This window comes from Bubalus bubalis, chromosome 21 (genome assembly GCF_019923935.1).
Source record: "Bubalus bubalis isolate 160015118507 breed Murrah chromosome 21, NDDB_SH_1, whole genome shotgun sequence".
Taxonomy (NCBI): Eukaryota; Metazoa; Chordata; class Mammalia; order Artiodactyla; family Bovidae; genus Bubalus; species Bubalus bubalis.
This window is the reverse complement of record NC_059177.1, coordinates 54,274,952-54,295,116: the sequence shown is the minus strand read 5'-3', so window position 1 is coordinate 54,295,116 and position 20,165 is coordinate 54,274,952. Positions and strand designations below refer to the sequence as shown.

The 20,165-nt window shown below is 53.0% G+C and overlaps 1 protein-coding gene and 1 non-coding gene across 10 annotated transcripts in view; one reads left to right on the top strand and one right to left on the bottom strand.

Annotated features, from left to right (window-relative positions):
* ATP2B2 (ATPase plasma membrane Ca2+ transporting 2) overlaps window positions 1-20,165 on the top strand; it is a 376,005-nt gene that overhangs the window by 308,843 nt on the left and 46,997 nt on the right. For 7 of the 9 annotated variants that reach the window (XM_025272341.3, XM_044933835.2, XM_006077475.4 and 4 more), the window contains 7 exons: window positions 1,767-1,892; window positions 3,506-3,538; window positions 4,658-4,717; window positions 10,638-10,679; window positions 11,487-11,645; window positions 14,439-14,653; window positions 18,509-18,751. In XM_025272341.3, the coding sequence (XP_025128126.1) occupies window positions 1,767-1,892; window positions 3,506-3,538; window positions 4,658-4,717; window positions 10,638-10,679; window positions 11,487-11,645; window positions 14,439-14,653; window positions 18,509-18,751 (878 nt within the window). The remainder of the gene's footprint in view (window positions 1-1,766; window positions 1,893-3,505; window positions 3,539-4,657; window positions 4,718-10,637; window positions 10,680-11,486; window positions 11,646-14,438; window positions 14,654-18,508; window positions 18,752-20,165) is intronic. The other 2 variants (XM_025272347.3, XM_045163922.1) reach the window with 1 other exon arrangement.
* On the bottom strand, window positions 16,674-16,746 carry TRNAK-UUU. Its single transcript has one exon. It is a non-coding gene; the product is annotated as a tRNA-Lys (tRNA).

The following is a 20,165-nucleotide window of genomic DNA, read 5'->3' as shown; positions in this document are numbered from 1 at the left end:
TTAATTTCATGGCTGCCTTCACCATCTGCAGTGATTTTGGAGCCCAGAAAAATGAAGTCTGACACTGTTTCCACTGTTTCCCCATCTATTTTCCATGAAGTGATGGGACCAGATGCCATGATCTTCGTTTTCTGAATGTTGAGCTTTAAGCCAACTTTTTCACTCTCCACTTTCACTTTCATCAAGAGGCTTTTGAGTTCCTCTTTACTTTCTGCCATAAGGGTGGTGTCATCTGCATATCTGAGGTTATTGATATTTCTCCCGGCAATCTTGATTCCAGCTTGTGTTTCTTCCAGTCCAGCGTTTCTCATGATGTACTCTGCATATAAGTTAAATAAACAGGGTGACAATATACAGCCTTGACATACTCCTTTTCCTATTTGGAACCAGTCTGTTGTTCCATGTCCAGTTCTAACTGTTGCTTCCTGACCTGCATATAGGTTTCTCAAGAGGCAGATCAGGTGGTCTGGTATTCCCATCTCTTTCAGAATTTTCCAGTTTGTTGTGATCCACACAGTCAAAGGCTTTGGCATAGTCAATAAAGCAGAAATAGATGTTTTTCTGGAACTCTCTTGCTTTTTCCATGATCCAGCAGATGTTGGCAATTTGATCTCTGGTTCCTCTGAGATGAAGCCAGGGGTCGGCCACCCTTATTCAGAATAAAGCTTTGAAATATATGAAATACCTTGGATCACAAAGGAAGTCAATTATATTGAAATAGCTAAAGTAATTTTAAAAGAATAAATGTGTAATATAGTAACATATGTGTTTCTTTATTAGTATACTGAATAATGAGATCCAGCAATCAATATAATAACAGCCTTAGTTGTAAAATAAGCATAAGCCTAAAAAGTATCTTATCTTGGTGGCACCCCTGATAGCTCAGCTGGTAATGAATCCACTTGCAATGCAGGAGACCCCAGTTCAATCCTTGGGTTGGGAAGATCCACTGGAAAAGGGAGAGGCTACCCACTCCAGTATTTTGGCCTGGAGAATTCCATGGACTGTATAGTCCATGGGGTCATAAAGAGTTGGACATGACTGAGCAACTTTCACCTTCAAAAAGTAAGAGATATTCTTCTTTATTTAAAAAATAAAGAGATATTTTTAAAAACTGTGATTTTTGTAACATGTGTAATGGTGTTGTGGGCACCGCTGACACTCCTGCAGTTTATTGCCTTTGTTCTTAATGGAGGAAAAATGCTAAATTTCAGTTTGATGTCTGTGAAAATAAAGATTTCATTGTTTCCTCATCCAAGTTCTCAGAGCTCTGAATTCTTTCCTCAGATCTTTGGGGAGGAAGTGGACTTCATTTTAAGCAGTCCTGCCCAGGGCTTAATTGGCATTTTTCTTGCCAGTTGCAGAATTAAGTAGAATGAGGTATGGTTCTAGATATATCAATAAAGGAAAAGACAAGAGTGGTCCCTGCTTGACCTGTAAGGCAGGGAGAGGAGGAATGGGGAGAGAGAAGAGAGAGGAAGGAACACACCAGGAATGGGTAGGAGAGGATAAGCCTGAGCTTTCCAGGGGCCTAAGAGCTGAGTACAGCAGTGTTTGAGAACCTGGCTCATCATAGCATTGTCCCAAGGTATAGTCATCTTTAAAGGATCCACTACGATGATACACATTAAATCTTCACTGTAGGTGGTGCCCCAGGACCTCGACGGCAAATTGCCAGGAGCAGACTGGGACCAGATTCCTCCCACTCCTTGGGGGAGGGGGTCTGGGCTGTGCAATGGTAACTTGGCTTTCATCCCCATCCCTAGGTACCCACGTGATGGAGGGCTCTGGACGGATGGTGGTGACTGCCGTGGGTGTGAACTCTCAGACTGGCATTATCTTTACCCTGCTGGGGGCCGGTGGTGAAGAGGAAGAGAAGAAAGACAAGAAAGGTAAGCCCAGCCCCCTCATGGACCAGGAGAGGAACTCTTAAGGCCACATTTTTTTGTTGTTGATTCTTTCACTCAACAAGCGAGTTACTGAGTGCCTTTTATGTCCACACCCTGTGCCAACAGTCGCCTCCTGCATCCTCGAGGCCCTGCTTGGGCCAGGAGGCTCTGTCTGTTCCATCTCCAGGGTCTTGTCCCAGTCTCTGTCTTGTCCAGTCATGTCATGGGGGTGCTCCCCTTCCCCTCCGAGCCAGGCCAAGGGTGCTGAGCCTTTTCTTCAGTCTCCAGCCTCAAGTGTGACCTGGTCCATCATCAGCCCTGATATTGAGAAGAAAACCCCACCTGGGCATATTCCTTCACTACTCTCAATTCCACTGGGCAGAGCTGCACACTCAGTGGAGACTCTACCCAGAGGTGATAGGGGAGCTTCTGGGGAAGGTGCCTCCAAATCAGCTGTTGTGAGCCCCTCTCTGATGCCCCTGGAGCTGCCATCTCAGCTGAGTTCTGTTTCCTCCTCTCCAAGAAGCAAGTGTCCTCACTCCATGGGCTCCCCTTGGTGCAGCAGGTTGGCATCTTGGGCTGGAAGTGCCTCTCAGAGCATAGGAGGGCTGGTTGGGAGAAGTGAGCCCCGGTCCCATCAGACCAGACCCAAATCTAACATCCAGCCTCTGGTCCAAAACATCTGGCTACTTACCTGACATTCACACTCGGTCTTGGGGACCCTCCCCCTCTCACAAAGTCTTCAGTCCTTTGTCTCCTTCCCCAAGCCCCAGAGGAGGGTCCCCAACATCCAGACCTTCTGGAACCCAGGGGAAGGAGATGAGATAGTAGAAGACCCCGCTTTTGGTTTTAGGGACAACGGGACTAACCTCCAGCTCTCAGAGGTCAGCTAGTCTTGGCCTGGGACACAATCAAAGGTTACTTGTTTCCAGGGCCAAAACCTGTTTCCTACTGGGGTCCTCCTAAGATTATGGCTGCCGCAGCAGTGGAAACAATGGCAGTAAGCTGTGATCTGTGCAAGCTGAGGTTGAAACTGAGGACAAGTGTTGGCCATGAGGCGCAGAGCACGTCAGGACAGCGTCCACACAGTGGCGTAGCAGCTGTGGCCACCAGTGGCCCCCGGTGCAGGCAGTTGGGCAGGATGTAGCAGTTCTGCCCACTTCCTTGGCCTCGGTGGGGCCCGGGTGAGGGGCAGAAATGCCCAGAAGCTCCCACGGGCCAGACTGGTGTTTTTTAAAATGCCAATAAGAAAACAGGCCTCTTCTGCCCGGCATGGGTCAGAGTCCCTTGCTGAACGTTGCCCCATCGACGAGATGGGGACAGCAGTGCAGAAGGAAGAGGTGGGGTATGGGGGGACATGGCAGAGGAAGATGGGGGGCGGCCCAGCCTCTCAGGCCCCTGAGAGCAGACCCGGGGGCTTCCCAGGGCTGGACCCCCTTAGCACTTCCATCCCATCACCTCCACCAGGGACGCTGCTTACAACCCTCCATTTCAGGATGACTCTGGGTGTGCCAGAGTGTGTGTGTGTGTGTGTGTGTGTGTGCATGTGTGGGCGGGCGTGTATGTGGCTGTACATGCTTCTCCTTCATTAACATGTCTCAAAAATCGTCACACAGGTGTGAAGAAGGGGGATGGCCTTCAGCTACCAGGTACAGTAAGACACCCCCCAGGGTAGAAGGGGCGTTTAGAAGTAGCAGGAGCCATTGACCCCTGAGCCCTGGCCCCAGACCCCCAGCACACAGCTAGAAGGGTACCCGATGGCTGGGGGCTCTGCCCCCAACCCCAAAACTCCTCTGTGGCCCCATGTGCTGCCAGCCCCACAGGACAGGCCAGCACCCCACACTGCCCTTCCAGTGCTTCCAGGGCAGATGGTGCCCCCACTGCCTCTAAATCCCAGACAGCCGCACGCCATGTGCGCTCAGCACCACGTGACCCCACAGAGCCCCTCACCCCACGGCACGGCCAACTCACCCAGCATCTATTCCCTCTCCTTCCCACAGAACCCGTCTCCCCCAACCCCAAGAGAAAACAGCCAGAGCGAATTTGAGCATCTCATATCATTTTTGATTTCTAAATTAAGGAAATCTCATTAGTACCCTCTCTGTCTCGTGCACAAGATGCAACATGCCTGATGTCATATTTTAAGTGGTGGGGCATCTCCTATGGGCAAGACCAAGGCAGCCTTTTGAGGGTCAGTCAGGAAAGGAGGAGTCGGCCACGGGCAGTGGCCTGAGTCAAACGCACGAATCCGAGGTCACTGCCGTGAAAGATGTCCTTCCAGGACACAGCAACCGTCACAACAAATGCCCATTCGGAACGGCCAGGGCTATTACTGCACCCCGTGCTGAATCGACTCCTGGCCATGGGTCCCTCTGGCCGTGATGGTCAGCCAGCGCCCCCACCCACCTTCATAGAACCCTCACTGACAGAGAGACCTGCCCTGTTGGTTGGGCCAACAGGATGCCTGGGTCCAGACCTCACACCGACCATCCCACCTACCCACGTTGATCATCCTCCATATTTTATTTCAAAGACCTTCCATGTCTGAGTTTCTCCCCCCCGACTTGTGTGTCATCTCCAAGGGAACATTTCACCCACCCACCACCCACCCCCAAATTTGAGTTTCTTGATTTCCGGTGGAGATGTGTGTTTCCGACCATAGTCACGTCACTCCCCGCACGTTGGTTCGCGTCTACTGTTGCTGCCGTCTGCACTGCTGCTTTCCTCCATTTTGACCACTGCATTTTTCATCCCTCCCACCCCCACAGCGGCCGATGGTGCGGCAGGTTCAAATGCTGCAGATAGTGCAAATACCAGCGTAGTCAATGGTACGTCTCCCACCCCGCCCCCCGGGGAGCTCTCGGTCTTGGGCGATGGGCGCCTCCCCACCCCCAGCTCTGGGCTTTCCTCTCCCTGTTCAGGATGGCCCAGACTTGGATGTGCATGGGCAGCTCGGGGACGGTCGTCCTCTCACACACGGGGCAGGTGCTTAAGAGAGAAGCCACCCCTGGGCACCCAGCTCCGCTCCCACCGGCGGTGGTCAAAGTTGGCCCCTTGATCCCCAGTGGAGCCCCGAAGAGGGACATGACCTTGGCTTCAGATCTGGTCCCCTCTCCCTCCCTGGAAGCAGCGTCCCTCCCTGCGTGGCCCTCTCCTAAGCACATTCCTGGTCCCGGCTTGGGGGAAGAAGGCCCGGGGTCAGGACCCGGGCTGAGGCTGGCCTCTGGGTCCCCAGTGCAGGCTCCCGTCCTTGACTCAAACCATTCCCTCGAGGCAGGGGGACCCAGGCCTGCGTTCAGCTCCTGGGGCCCGCCCTGTAGCATGGCTGACCCACTACTACACGTTCTTCTCTTCTTTCGTGGAGTGAACGGGCAGGAGCTTCGCTTGGGCTCGGGCCCAGTTCTGTCCCTCGGGTGTGGACTGGTGTTTCTTGCTGTTGCCTGTGCTGGAGCATCTGTCCTGAGTCTCTGCATTCTTACCGGCCCTCTCGGGGATGGGCGATGGGGGTAAGGGCTGCCCCTGTAGCTTGGGTCTGCATCTCACCCTCCTTACACACAGGCAGGAAGGAACTCCTTTCACTGGCCTCCGCGCCTTTTGGAAGATTTCACACCTCTATACCCTCCCATCTTCTCTGGTCATCCCCGTCCCCAAGTCAGGTGACATAAAGTCACCCGGTCTGCTCCTAAGAGCTTTTAGGGCTCGGACATGAAACCATTGGCCCCGAGAATTGAAGGGAAGGGAAAGCTTTTTCTTTCCTCAGCGTCACTCATCCCAGGAACTGAGCAGCAGGTTTCTCATCCATCATGTCATTTACTCCTCACCACTCCCAGAAAACGTGGAGCTGTGGTTCTGCCTCCTCCTCCCCTTCCCTGTCCCAGGCCTCTGGCTAAGCCACTTGGATTCAAAGTGACCCAAGATGGAAGCAGCTAGCAGATGTCAGGGACTGGGCAACACCCCTCTGTGAGCAGCACCTGGCCAGGAAGGGCTAATTTGGGTGTGGGTCTATTTCAGGCACAGGAAGAGAAAAGAGGACAGCCTGGGGTGTGGGAGGTGTCACATGTGAGGGAGGAGCCGAGCTGGTGCTTTAGTTGCTAAGCCTTCTCCGACTCTTGCCGCCCCATGGACTGTAGCCTGCCAGGCTCCTCTGTCCATGAGATTTTCCAGGCACGAGTACTGGAGTGGGTTGCTGTTCCCTTCTCCAGGGGATCTTTTCAACCCAGGGATAAAACCCGGGTCTCCTGCATTGCAGGCAGATTCTTTACAGACTGAGCCACCAGAGAAGACCTAACAGGGAGAAATGATGTAGGCAAATCCACGTAGGTGAGGGAGAGGGGAAGGAGGAAACAGAAAGTGACGGCCTGCTTCCCCCCACCCCTCCTGGATGATGAATCTGCTGGGACCGCATCCAGACTGCTACTGCTGCTGCTAAGTCGCTTCAGTCGTGTCCGACTCTGTGCGACCCCATGGACGGCAGCCCACTGGGGTTACCCCCGTCCCTGGGATTCTCCAGGCAAGAACACTGGAGTGGGTTGCCATTTCCTTCTCCAATGCATGGAAGTGAAAAGTGAAAGTGAAGTCGCTCAGTTGTGTCCGACTCTTAGTGACCCCATGGACTGCAGCCTACCAGGCTCCTCCGTCCATGGGATTTTCCAGGCAAGAGTACTGGAGTGGGTTGCCATTGCCTTCTCACTGGTGGGTCTCAAAAAGGCAGGAGCCTCACTTCCAGTTCAAGCCAAAAACACCCATATATTCTCAAGAAAAACTGTAGGAAAAGATGGGGAAACATCATTTCTTACCCACTTTCTGTGCACCAGGCACTTTGCAAGTGTCTCATTTAATCCTCATGATGACCCTATGGGTCAGTTTTTTGTCCCTACTTTAAAGTGAGGAAACTGAGTCTCATGGAGATCAAGACACTAGTCCAAGGTCACAGAGCTAGGCAGTAGCAAAGCTGCGACGTGAAGCCAGGCCTACCTGGCTCTAAAGTGTGTGCTGCTCTTCCAGGTGTAAATTTCACATGATGTAGGGACTTTCCCTGGTGGTCCAGGGGTTAAGACTTCAGCTTCCAATGCAGGGGGTGCGAGTCCAATCCCTGGTCAGAGAGCTAAGATTCCCACATGCCTCGCGGCCAGAAAACCAAAACAGAAGCACTATTGTTCCAGATTCAATACGGACTTTTAAAATGGTCCACATCCTCAAAAAAAGAAAAGCTTTAAAAAATAAATAATCTTCACAAGCACGTTAAGAAGTCTTCCCTGAAAGGAAAGGATCCTGTGGTCAAAACTGTTTTAAGAACCACTGGGTAGAATTGGTTTCCTCCTTGTTGCAGAAAGACAGCCTCTATCGTGCTATGGGATAGAGTTAGAGTCACACGGGGCTTCCCAGACTGACGTGGCTGCAGGACCCTTCCTGGCTGAATGTCGTGGGATTGGTAGACCCCCCAAAATACTCTGGAGCTGGTGCTCTAAGCTGTTGTTACTCGAATTGTGACCGGAGGCCGGCATGCTCCTGGGCATCTCCCAGGAGCTCGTTAGAAATGCAGACTCTCAGGCCCCACCCGGACCTAGCGAATGAGAACCTGCCTTCTGACGCACCCTCCAGGCTCCAGGCAGAGGGCACTGAAGGCTGAGGGGGCTAAGCTGAGCTTTGTGAGTGAGAGAATGGACCATTCCTTTCCACTCTTTGATCTGAGCCAAGTCAGGATGTCCTGGATGTGGAAGACACACTTAGCTGGCAGGATGCCCCCTCCTCGCTCCACTGCCCCCAAGCCCCTCCCAACTGAGCGCTAAGGGGTGTCCCATTCATTTTGGAGGCATTATAATTGCCATTTTAATTTTATTATTTATTTTATATTTATTGACACGCGTGCATGCGTGCTAAGTCGCTTCAGTCATGTCTGACTCTTTGCAACCCCATGGACTACAGCCCATCAGACTCCTCTGTCCATGGGATTCTCCAGGCAAAAACACTGGAGTGGTTTGCCATGCCCTCCTCCAAGAGACCCAGGGATAGAATGAGCATCTCTTGTGTCTCCTGCATTGGCAGGCGGGTCCTTTACCACTAGCACCACCTGGGAAACCCATTTATTGATATATCACTATTGAATACATCACTTTTAATCATGATTGTAAGTGACACATTGCTCTTAACACTGGACACTTACAGGGTACTTTGCAGTGCTTTTCATAAGCATCACCTTGGTTGAAATTGTTGCATTTCACAGGGGGACAAATGTAGGCACAGGTAAGAGAAGTGACACTTCCCAGTTCTCCTAGTTAGCAGTCTGTCTCCTCAAAGCTTGTTTATGGGATCTCCATGGACCCTCCACGTCGAGGCTTTCTGCATCCATGACCCTTGCAGTGCACAGAGAGGACCGATCCATTTGGTAAAAATGCATCTGGCATCTGATGCAGAGAGGCCTCTGGGTCTCCACCCCGGTCCCCCAGCCTGGGTCCTGTCCTCCATCCCAACTCCTCTTAATCAGCCCATCTTCCAGGTCCCATGGCGGGCCAGAGCAGCACCCCACCACCGTTCCAGGGCCAGGCAAGCACCGATTTGGCTAAGGAGAGCCCCCAAATGAGCCCTCGCTTCTAAGAAACCGGGCCAGCTGCGCCCAAGTGCCCCCAGGACATGGCTCCCTCCCTCAAACATATGCATTGTTGATTATTTTTCTGGCCACGTGATCGCTATGGAAATAAAAGAGGAAATTGCTAGCTTGGTTAATGGGCGCACGTGGGCTATTGCATCTGATAATGTGCAATGCAAACAAAGGTCCCTCTGTGCCCTCGCACACCAGCTACTGAGGCCGAGTCCTCTGGTGCCTTTTAGCCCAGTTAGTAAAATTACGTTTAAAAATAAAAACAACTGTTGTAGTTCATTCCAATCGGCTCCAAGAAGCCGCCTTCTGTGTTGTTTCTTAATCTGGTAGAAAGGATTTTAGAATAGAGGGATGGGGGCCTTTCCCTTTCAACCCCAGGGCAGGTCACTGACCCTTTGCTAGCAGGCTCAACAGGAACAGCCCGGCACTGTTGCAGAGACGGTATGGAGCTGGCACCCAGCAAGCTGCTGCTTCCCTCTGAGGCAGTCGGTGTGACGTTATGTGGTGTGGGGACGACAGTGTTTACAGAGGGTCGTCAGGATGCTCTGTACATGACAGCTGCCTCTGAACCTCCCTCAGCCCCAGTTTCCTCGTTGTAAAACGAGAGGGATGAACGCCCCTCCCGCCCCACCCTACAGGGTACCAGGAAAACCGACAAGACGTGAGGCACTTGCAGACTGCCAAACGCTGCTGGGCGGGTGGTTCTCCTAAAAGGTGACTTCTAGGTGCTCCGGGAGGCAAGATGACAACCCCTTGTTACGGAGGCGGAAGCCAAGCTGGGGGCAGTGGACTCACAGGGCTAGCTGCTCCTGAAACAGCAGCTTCAGGAGCCCAGTCCCACCAGTGCCACGTCAGTGCCCACCCTACCGCAGGCTCAGGGCATGGTGGGTAGCTGCTTTCTCCCAAGGGGGGCAAAAATGTGCATACACCTTGGGGCCAGCTGTCCACTCACCTGCGGAGAGCTGGCAGAGCCCCGCTGAGTGTCCCTCCCTGAGCCGCAGCTTCTTATCTGTCTGTGGGTGTGATCCCGGAGCGCCCAGCAGGCATGCGGTGAGGACCAGCAGGTCATGTATGGGCCTGGCCCACGAACTGTGAGGACGTCCTTCACGGTCATTATCCAGGAGTGGTGAGGGGTTCAGCAACCTTCTCTGAGTCCTCCTGAGGTGGCGAGCCATCGGGCAAAGGCCAGGGCGAGCCAGGGGACATGAGGATGCCCCCATCCCTGCAGGGCCAGCAGGTGCGGGTAGGTGTCTAATTACCAGGTAGCAGTCACCAATACCTCCCACCCTGTAGCCCGCACGCTCTGGGCTGAGCCTGGGGAGGCAGCCTCCCACGTTGCCCCGTTTACAGGGTGCGGAGCCCCAGATTCAGCACTAGACATGTGATAGAGCTGGGGGTAGGGGGCACCCAGGGGTTCCCACCAAGCCAACTTCACCTCTCTGCTGTGGCCCGAACTAGGCAACCTTGAGTGACGAGCACACACTTTAGTGGAGGGGTGGGGCGGGGTGGCTTCCCCTTGGGCACCACGGCATGGCCCCAAACACCTGTGGGTGCCTCCGAGCCCACTGTTGGGAGCCTCTGCACACCCTTTGCCTGAATCACTCTCAGTGAGGCTGAGGGTCGGGAGGAGGGTTGTCCATGTCGTGGCTTCGTCCTCCACCACCAGGAGGAAGAGGAGCTGGAATCATCTCTCCTGGAGCCAGAAGCTAAGGAGCACATTGACCAAATGCCTCCCCGTTCTAGAATCAACCTCTCTCTCTCTCTGTTTCCTTTTGCCTCTTCTCAGCCCACATAAAGCACCAACCAAATTCCAAATTCATCACTGGGGACCTGAGATCTCTCATTCCTTCTGCTTGTGTGGTCCCTTTACCCTAAAGGCTGCTGTCTAATCTGTAAAACGCTCACGGCCAACATAACCCCCACGGAAGCCCCCGCTCTACACCCTCAGAGAATCAAGAGAGACCCTGCAGTCCCCGCAGGTTTGCTCTTGCCTGGGGGGCCTCCCCGGCATCCCCGTACTGAGGAGCAGAGCCGGCTCGGCCCTCCCCACCCCCCAACTGACATGAACGTCCGTGGCCCTGTTGCGTCTTCATGGTGACCGATGTGTGTTGTCTGTTCTCTGTCGTCTGTTCAAATTCTTTGTCGTGTAGGTAAAATGCAGGATGGCAATGCGGACGCCAGCCAGAGCAAAGGTAACCCTTTTGTATTAACCTGATCCCTGCGGCCCCTCCCTGCCGGTTCTAGGGGCCACAGCAGAGACAGACGTCTACACCTGTGGGCGCCTGATGTCTCTGGGCGGGGGGTAGCTGTGATCTCGTGGTACCAGGACAAATGGAAGTGGCACTGTCCTCACGACAGTCCACCCGCAAGCCAGTGTCTCCCCTGCTTTGAGCTGTATCCCCGTTCAGCTGAAGGCTTGAAGCTGGTTCTTCAGGATCTTCAGGGGCCAAGGGGTCGGGCTCCAAGCCACCAGTCAGGGCTGTGCTGAAGGAGCAGGGTCTTGGAACCCGTGGATGAGGACACACTCCTCCACTTTTTAAGCCCACTTTTGTCCCTTCTGTCTAGTGACTACTCAATATTCCAGCAACATGGCCCAAGGACCAACTGGGCAGAGCCCAAGCCTGTGTCTTGTCTGATGCGGAAAAGCCGAAGAGCCCTTTGGGGAAGGGCTGGTGGACTTGTTCAGGCCCAGAGGCGCCCCCAGCCCCTTCATGCTGCAAATCCAGGGTGGAGACATGTCACTCCGTGCTGTGTTCTGTGGCCCTGGGTCCAGGGTCTCCAGCAGAGAGAGGCCGACCCCCTCATCACACAGAATCTGTGCCGGCCATGCAGGGGGGCTCAGGCGGGGGAGTGAGGGTCTCACCGTGCTCCCCTGGGCAGGGGGCTGGGTGCCGACACCCGCACCCTGCAGGCTAACCTGTGGGTGTGCATGTCTGTGTGTGTGCACGTGTCTGTGTGTGCGTGTGTGTGTACATATGTGTGTGATCTGCTCCCTGCAGCCAAACAGCAGGACGGGGCGGCCGCCATGGAGATGCAACCCCTCAAGAGTGCCGAGGGGGGAGACGCTGATGACAAGAAGAAGGCCAACATGCACAAGAAGGAGAAGTCCGTGCTGCAGGGCAAGCTCACCAAGCTGGCTGTGCAGATCGGCAAGGCGGGTGAGCGTGCGGCCCTGGCAGATGGCACGGGGTTGGGGGGACGCAGGGCACGCAGGGGGATCCCCTGGGCAGAGCCCTGCCCCTGGCTGGGCCTCGGCTACCTCATCTGCAAAGAGAGGGCTTGCATGAGACCTACCCTTGTCTGCCACGGCAACCAGTCTGAGTCCTGATATAGCAGGCACCTCAGCTAGCACTTAGGTGCAAGAGTGAAGCGTGGGCTCTGGGGGCAGCCTGCCTGCATTCTCATTGAGCTCCAGCTCTGAGGTCTTGAGCAAGTACCTTCACCAAGCTCTGAACCTCCGCTCCCAGTCTGTGGACTTGGGCTCCTGTCCCCCACTTCACATGTTGCTGTGAGGAGTAAAGGAGATTATTTACATGTCCAGGCAAGGGTGGTGGCTGGATGTGGGCAGACCCTGTAGGAGTTGGCCATGCATGCTTTATCCTGAGGACATTGGGAGCCCTGGAGGAGGTGTGAGCAAGGATGGAGTTGAGCTCTATGATGACCACCCCCAGCTGCCAGGCAAAGGAAAGATTGGGAAGATTGAGGGCAGTGCTAGGAGCCCAGGGAGAAGCCCCTTGTCTGAGCCCCAACATAAGATGGTTGGATGGCATTGCCAACTCAATGGACATGAGTTTGAGCAAAGGTAGTGAAGGTAGTGAAAGGAGGTAGTGAAGGACAGAGGAGCCCCGTGTGCTGCAGTCCATGGGGTCACAAAGACTCAGACGCGACTGAACAACAACAAGAGCCAGGTTTCCCAACCGAGTTGATAGCTACAGTTGACAGCTGATGACGGCCGCTCTGGCCCCCAAAGCCGAGCCCGGCTGCACGGTGAGCCCTGCCCACCCGACATGGTCTTGGCCTCTCCTCCTGGGTAAGGATATGGCAAACACCATGGCCTCCCCACCTGGCTGCCTGCTCCTCCACGGCTGTCTCCCAGCTCTAATTATAGGCACCGCAGTGTGGAGAAGAGAGGCAAATTGCAGGCTTGGCCGTCTATATTTAAACTCAGGGGCCTGGTGACAGCTCCCGGCTGCCGGGAGCTTGGCATCCCGCCCCTGCGACTGTCAGACGGGGCTCGAGCTGGCTCTTCAACTCCACAGCTGGCAGTGGGGGCGGGCGGCAATGGGTCCGGGGATTTCCTCCATCCCTACCACAGGGAAGGCTCCACGGCAGCGTGGTGCTGGAGGGCAGGGAGCAGAGCCGTGAGAAGCATCCCATGGCCTTCCCTGTCCTGGCTCATCCCCTCCGCCACTCAGTCAGCCCTGCCAGGCGTGGGGCACAGAGTCGCACCCTTCTGGTTCACATCCCACTTCTGCTCCTATCCTGGGATGGATTCCTTGCAAGCAGAGCCTGAGATGGGTGGGCACAGGGTTTGGGGAGGGGTGCTCTCACGGGGAGACCTGGAAAGGGTCTGGGATGCCACAGAGCCTAGGAAGACTCAGACTGAGCCGAGGTTTCCGGAGAAATCCCAGTCCCCACCTGATTCCACAGGGAGCGCCTGAGCATGAATACCTCTACAGGGCCCAACCCGCACTGCAGCAAGGCGGCTGGGCTTCTGGACCCCCACGTCAGCCCCTGGATATTGGGCCATCAGATTGGGGTGGGTGGAACTGCCACACACTTTTTGACAAGGAGACGCCAGTCTCCTCTGGCAAAGGCTGCAGGTGTGGGCAGCTTCAGCTACACCCGCACAGCACTGAGGTAGATGGGGGTGGTTGGGCACATGAGGCTGGCAAGAGGGATCCAGGTGAGTAGCTACCTGCAGGTACTAATTCGACAGTGCCTCCCTGGCCTGTGGCCTCGGGCACATCACTTCCCCTCCCTGCTGTTGTTCAGTCACCCAGTTGTGTCCAACTCTGTGACCCCATGGACTACAGCACGCCAGGCTTCCCTGTCCTTCACTATCTCCCGGAGTTTGCTCAGACTCATGTCCATTGAGTCAGTGATGCCATCCAAACATCTCATCCTCTGTTGCCCCTTCTCCTCCTGCCTTCAATCTTTCCCAGCATGGTGATCTTTTCCAATGATTTGGCTCTTCGCATCAGGTTACCAAAGTATTGGAGCTTCAGCATCAGTCCTTCCAATGAATATTCAGGACTGATTTCCTGTAGGATTTACTGGTTTGATCTCCTTGCAGTCCAAGGGACTCTCAAGAGTCTTCTCCAGCACCACAATTTGAAAGCATAAATCCTTTGGCGCTCAGCCTTCTTTACGGTCCAGCTCTCACATCCATATGTGACCACGGGAGTTATGCTCTTAGCGTATTTGTTTGTTTCTTGTTTGTGTCCTCCTCTAGAATCTCAGCTTCCCAAGGGCAGGGACTCTGTTTCTTTACTGCCGTGTCCCTTGTTCCTAGAATAGGAAACAGTGTATGCCTGAATGAAGGAGGAAATATGTGGTGCTCTCTGTACATCCTGCAGTGCGAGAGCACCATGCTGCTGCTGCTGCTGCCAAGTCGCTTCGTCTGTGCTAGCGTTCCTTATTCGCATGCTCACTCAGCACCTGTTGTATGTTCAACACTGTACCCGGCAATTTACATCCATTCATTGTATTTGATTCTTATAAAACCACATGGGATAAATACACATCCCCATTGTACAGAGGAGGAAACTGAGGTTCTTTGAGGATCAAGCACTTACCCCAAGGCCACCAAGCTGAGCTGGCATGTGAGCTAGGGCCTGCCTGACCCCAGAGCCCTTGGAGCCAAGGGTTGGCTGGGTCCACATCTCCCTTCCCAGGGCCCCTTGCCCCCAGGAGGCCCCCTGACAGCCTTCCTACCCGCCGTGTCACAGGCCTGGTGATGTCAGCCATCACGGTGATCATCCTGGTGCTCTACTTCACTGTGGACACCTTCGTGGTCAACAAGAAGCCGTGGCTCCCTGAGTGCACACCTGTCTACGTGCAGTACTTCGTCAAGTTCTTCATCATCGGTGTGACGGTGCTGGTGGTTGCCGTGCCCGAGGGGCTCCCTCTGGCCGTCACCATCTCCCTGGCCTACTCAGTGAAGGTGAGGAGTGGGGAGCAGGACAGGCCGGCTGATGCCACCTAGCTGGGGGTCTGAGGGGTGGCTGGCAGGGCCAGTGCCGGGGGCTGCGAGGAGAGCTAAGCAGAAAGGAGTGGGCACGTTGGAAGCTCAGAGAGAGAGGTTGCATCCGGGAGCCCCGAACTCACAGGCCCCCAGGAGAGCCGCACCCTGGCCAAGGGGACAGACATTATTCAGCCCAGCCAGGTGTCCCCTTGTAGTGATGGGGCCCAGTGTTGCCAGATATTCACATTTTTCTAAGAGAAGCCAGAAAGCTGGACTTCATATAAGCCCTCCTGATTTTTAAACACTGACAATCAGCTCTGAACAGTAAATTAGACGCAGGTATTCCCTGTACGGTTGTGTCCGACTGTTTGCGACCCCATAAACTGTAGCCCGCCAGACTCCTCTGTCTATATGGGATTCTCCAGGCAAGAATACTGGAGTGGGTAGCCATTTCCTTCTCCAGGGGATCTTCCCCACCCGGAGATGGAACCCGGGTCTCCTGCATTGCAGGCAGAGTCTTTACCATCTGAGCCACCAGGGAAACCAGACCCACGCTCATCCCTTCCCATCAAATGTTGGCCGGACTGTGGTCATCACACAGCTATAGGCCCCACTTAGCCACAGTACTTGTGGGACTAAGCTTGGAGTTTGCTTCCTCAAGTTCGAAAGAGATAAGCCTAAAATAAAAAGGATGTCTGGTTTCAAGAAAGCCCCCTCCTCTCAAGAGATGGGCTAAAAATAGGAGGTCTTAAAAGCAGTTCAATAAAGGGCTTGTGCTTATTCGCTCAATTGTGCCCAAGTCTTTTTCAGCCCCCTGGACTGAAGCCCGCCTGTCTCCTCTGTCCATGGGATTTCCCAGGGAGGAATACTGGAGTGGGTTGCCATTTCCTACTCCAGGGGATCTTCCTAACCCAGGGATTGGACTCATGTCTCCTGGCAGGCAGATTCTTTACCACTGAGCCAGCAGGGAAGCCAATAAAGGGCAAGTGGGCCCAGGAGTGCCTTGGGTCTGGGGGTGCTCCTGAGTGCCACCCTGTTAACAGAGCCCCACGTTCCCCTGCTCCCAGGCCCGTGGCCATGGGCGGAGCCCAAACACAGGGGTGTGGGGGCTGGCATCATCTCGTGAGCACAGGCGTCTGACCCTCTTGGGGGCACTTCCAAGCCAGGCTTATCCCCAGATCCCCACACCCTGGTCTCCTCATCTTGCCTCAGCCCAGTGATTGCCCCACCTCGATGGGCAGGGCCCTGTGCTCCTGTTTCCCAGGGCCCCTAGGCCAGGGTGTGCCTGCGAGAGCAGAGGCCAGGGCTGTTTATAAACAAGGCATTCACTCTGAGTCGTTGGCAGAGCCGACCGAGGGCATGGTCAGTTTCCAAGCTGGAATTTGGGCTGGGCTGGCTGATGTAATTTCATACAGAAAAGAGCTCTCAGGGCAGTGCCAGGAAGTGGCAGGTCTGTGTAAAAGGACACCGTCCTTATCGTCTCCTTGTTTTGGGGTTCTCTAAGAAACTCCATCCCACAAACCAAAGCCCAAACAGATCACAACACAAGGCTGATCGGGGGGCCTGAGGATGGAGACCTCGTGCTGCTATGAGTCTGGACCCCACCCCACCCAGTGGGGACCCAGGTCCCCTTAAAGGTCATAAATGGTATCGGGGGTCCACTTACAGACCTTGTTGCCTCTACACCTGTGGTCTGTGTCTCCAGCACCTGTGCCTTCAACTGCCTTAGATAGTGTTACTTACACAGTCACTTGATAAACTGAGTACAGCCCCCGCCCGCCACCCAGGAGAGAGGCAAACTCTCCACTTTCTGAGCCTGGACCTACCCCTTGGCCGTGTGTGCTCAGTCGTGTCTGACTCTTTGCGACCCCATGGACTGTAGCCCACCAGGCTCCTCTGTCCATGGGATGTCTCAGGCAAGAATACACGGGGGGTCTTCCTTATCTGGGGAGATGGATTCTTTACCGCTGAGCCACCAGGGAATCCCCACAAAAGCAAGTGCCAGAACAAGGACTTGAATCCTGGACCCTCAGATTAAAAGTCTGATGCTCTACCGACTGAGCTATCCCGGGTCCACCACCCAAAGAATAGCGGTGACACTTAGATGCTCACTGCGCAATAGAGACGTGACGTACGTATGATGTTAAACTTCCTAGCAGCTGCATGAAAAAGGCAAAACAGAAAGAAACAGGTGGAAATAATTTTAATACTGTACATTATTGAACCTAATATGTCCAAGTTATTATCAAGCCAACATGTAATATTTAATAATACACAAATGACTGGTGAGATTTTTACATTTCTTTCATAATCAGCCTTCAAACCTGGATATGAAATTTACTCTTGTAGCACATTTCATGGGCTTCCCTGGTAGCTCAGATAGTAAAGAATCTGCCCACAATGCAGAGGACCAGGCTTCGATCCCTGGGTTCGGAAGATACCCTGGATAAGGAAACGGCAACCCACTCCAGTATTCTCACCTGGAAAATCCCCTGGACCGCGGAGCCTGGTAGTTTACAGTCTGTGGGGTCGCAAAGAGTCAGACACGACTTAGGAACTAAACAACAGCAGCAAATGATAAGAGAAGCTGCAGGAGCACTGAATTCTACCAATATTCATTTTTTAGGAACATGACCTGCTATTAAAATTATTCTAGGGACTTCCCTGGCAGCTCAGTGGTTAAGACTCTGTGCTTCCAATGCAGAGGCGAAGGTTCGAATCCTTGGTCAGGGAAATAAGATCCCACATGTCACATAGCCAAAAAAAATTTTTTAATTATTCTAATTGCACTCCTTTTTTACCCTTGTTATAAACAGTTATAATGAGGAGCAAGAAAAAGGGAATCAGGTCCCTAGGCTCAGACTAGAACATCTGACTCAGCCTTCAGCTAAATCCGCCTTTTCACATATGTTCTTGCCAGTAGGGTCACTGTGTCAGGAGGCCCTGCAGTTAAGAGAGGTGGTTCCTTAAGAATCATTTTATTTGCATTATTTGCTTGAGAACCTGGAAGAAGCTAGGAGTGTGATGCTGGGAGGAAAGAAAAGAAGGTGAATATAAGACAATTAATAGTTGTAGAGTAGGATTTCATTTTTGTTATAAATTTAAAAAGAAAAGATATTGTTATGTATGATACTTCAGTGCTTGCTGGTAGAATTATGACTGACTTGTTTTTCCATGTGTATCTATATTTAAACGAAAATTGTGATTTTTATTATGCAAGTTATAGTATATAGTCATTGTAGGAAAAGGGAAGCTATAGATTTTTCAAAGGAGGCAATAACAATCTCCTATAAATGTATCACTCAGAAACAATGACACTATTTTTGTTTTTTTCCACATAGTCTCCTATGTCTATTAACACATATATAACTTACACTTCTTCACTTCTCATGAAACCAAAGTGACCATGAAAACCACACACAAGTGAAAGACAGTACCTTTGGAAAAGAAAAAATCCATAATCAAATTAAGAACTTATTTCTGTTAGGATGTAAAAGGAAAGTATCTGAAGTACTCAAAGAGGACCCAGCCTTCATTTACCATCCTTCTCACTATCTTTTCCATAAAGAATACAGACTACATCCGTAATTCAAAGTAATAAAGTCAACTAATCAACTCTTTTAAATGGCTCAAGTAATGTAAAAGGAGAAAGAGAAAGTGCTGTACACAAAAAAGGAACCCAGATGCCAGACGCTCTTGAAACCCAGATCCTTTGCCCAAGAGTGAAGCAGAGGGGCAGTTGTGCCTCATTTACTGCGTGTTTACACGGTGCCCTCACCCCCAGCCCCCAGCTCCCTCTCCTCACTGTCCCATCTCCCCTGCCCCCTCCTGCAGAAAATGATGAAAGACAACAACCTGGTCCGCCACCTGGACGCCTGCGAGACCATGGGCAACGCCACGGCCATCTGCTCGGACAAGACGGGCACCCTCACCACCAATCGCATGACGGTGGTGCAGGCCTACGTGGGCGACGTCCACTACAAGGAGATCCCCGACCCCAGCTCCATCAATGCCAAGACCATGGAGCTGCTGGTCCATGCCATCGCCATCAACAGCGCCTACACCACCAAGATCCTGGTGAGTGGGGCAGCCTCTGCCAGAGGGAGAGGCGTCCAGGGGGTGATGCAGGAACACCTGGTTGGCGGAGCAGAGTGATTCGTAATTTAAAATCCTGCTGATGTATTTTGGGTGGTCAGATAGTAAGCAGTTGTTTCTCTTTGACTCAGCTATGATGCTTGCGTGTGTGTGTGCTAAGTCGCTTTAGTCATGTCTGACTCTTTGCAACCCTATGGACTGTAGCCTGCCAGGCTCCTCTGTCCGTGGGATTCTCCAGGCAAGAATGCTGGAGTGGGTTGCCATGCCTTCCTCCAGGGGATCTTCCTGACCCAGGGATCAAATCCACATCTCTTATGTCTCTGACGTTGGCAGGCGAGTTCTTTGCCACTAACACCGCCTGAAGCCCCAAAAGTGAAAGTGTTAGTCACTCAGTGGTGTCTGACTCTTTGTTGGCTCCAAGGACTGTTAACCCGCCAGGCTCTTCAGTCCATGGGATTCTCCAGGCAAGAATACTGGAGGGGGTAGCCATTGCCTTCTTCAGGGGATCTTCCTGACCCAGGGATCAAACCCAGGTCTCCTGCATTACAAGAAGATTCATTACCATCTCAGCCACCCATGGTGGGTGGTGGGGGAGATTACTGTTAATTGTGTTTTTTAGATCCTATCATTTCCCTCCCTACAAAAAAAAAAATCTTTTTATTAGTTAGTTTCTGCTATATAATGACTCCAAAACGTAGTGGCTCAAAAGCAAGCTGTGTCTTTAGCTCACAGTTCTGTGAGCTGGGAGCTCAGGCCGGGCTCAGCTGGCGGACGCATTCCCTCGCGCATCCGCCCTGGGTCACATGCATGGCTCTGCTGATCTTCGCAGGACTGTAGGCTGATCTGGGATGACCTCAGCTGGCATGGCTCATCTCTGCTCTGTGTGGTCCCACCTCCTCCAGCAGGCTCGGCTGGGCACTTCACGTCATTTTGCCGCGTACTATTGGCCAACACATGTCAAGAGGCCTGTCCAGATTCAAGGAGCAGGGAAATAGACCCCGGCGTCACATTGCAAAGGGCATGGATTCAGAGAGGGGACTCACTGTGGCCATTTACAGAGCCTACCACCAGCGACAGTGTAGTTATTAGTGATAGTAGGGGCATTACTAGTTTTAATAAGAAAAAAAAAAAATGCTCATATTCCTGTCTCAGCCACCTAGAGTCATCATGCTAGAATCCCTGTTTGGTTCAGAAGCACAGGTTGCTGTTTTGTAATTAACCAACATTTGAGTGAAGAGAAATACAGACCGGTCCATCCAGAGTTCTGTCGGCTCCCAGATGCAGGACATTCCTGCAGACCGAGTGTCTGAGAGGACAGCTGAGCTTTTTTGCCTGCCCTGCCAATGTGCCCTGGCCCTGACCCCTCCTTCTGCCCCTGAGCCAGCCTGAACCTTCC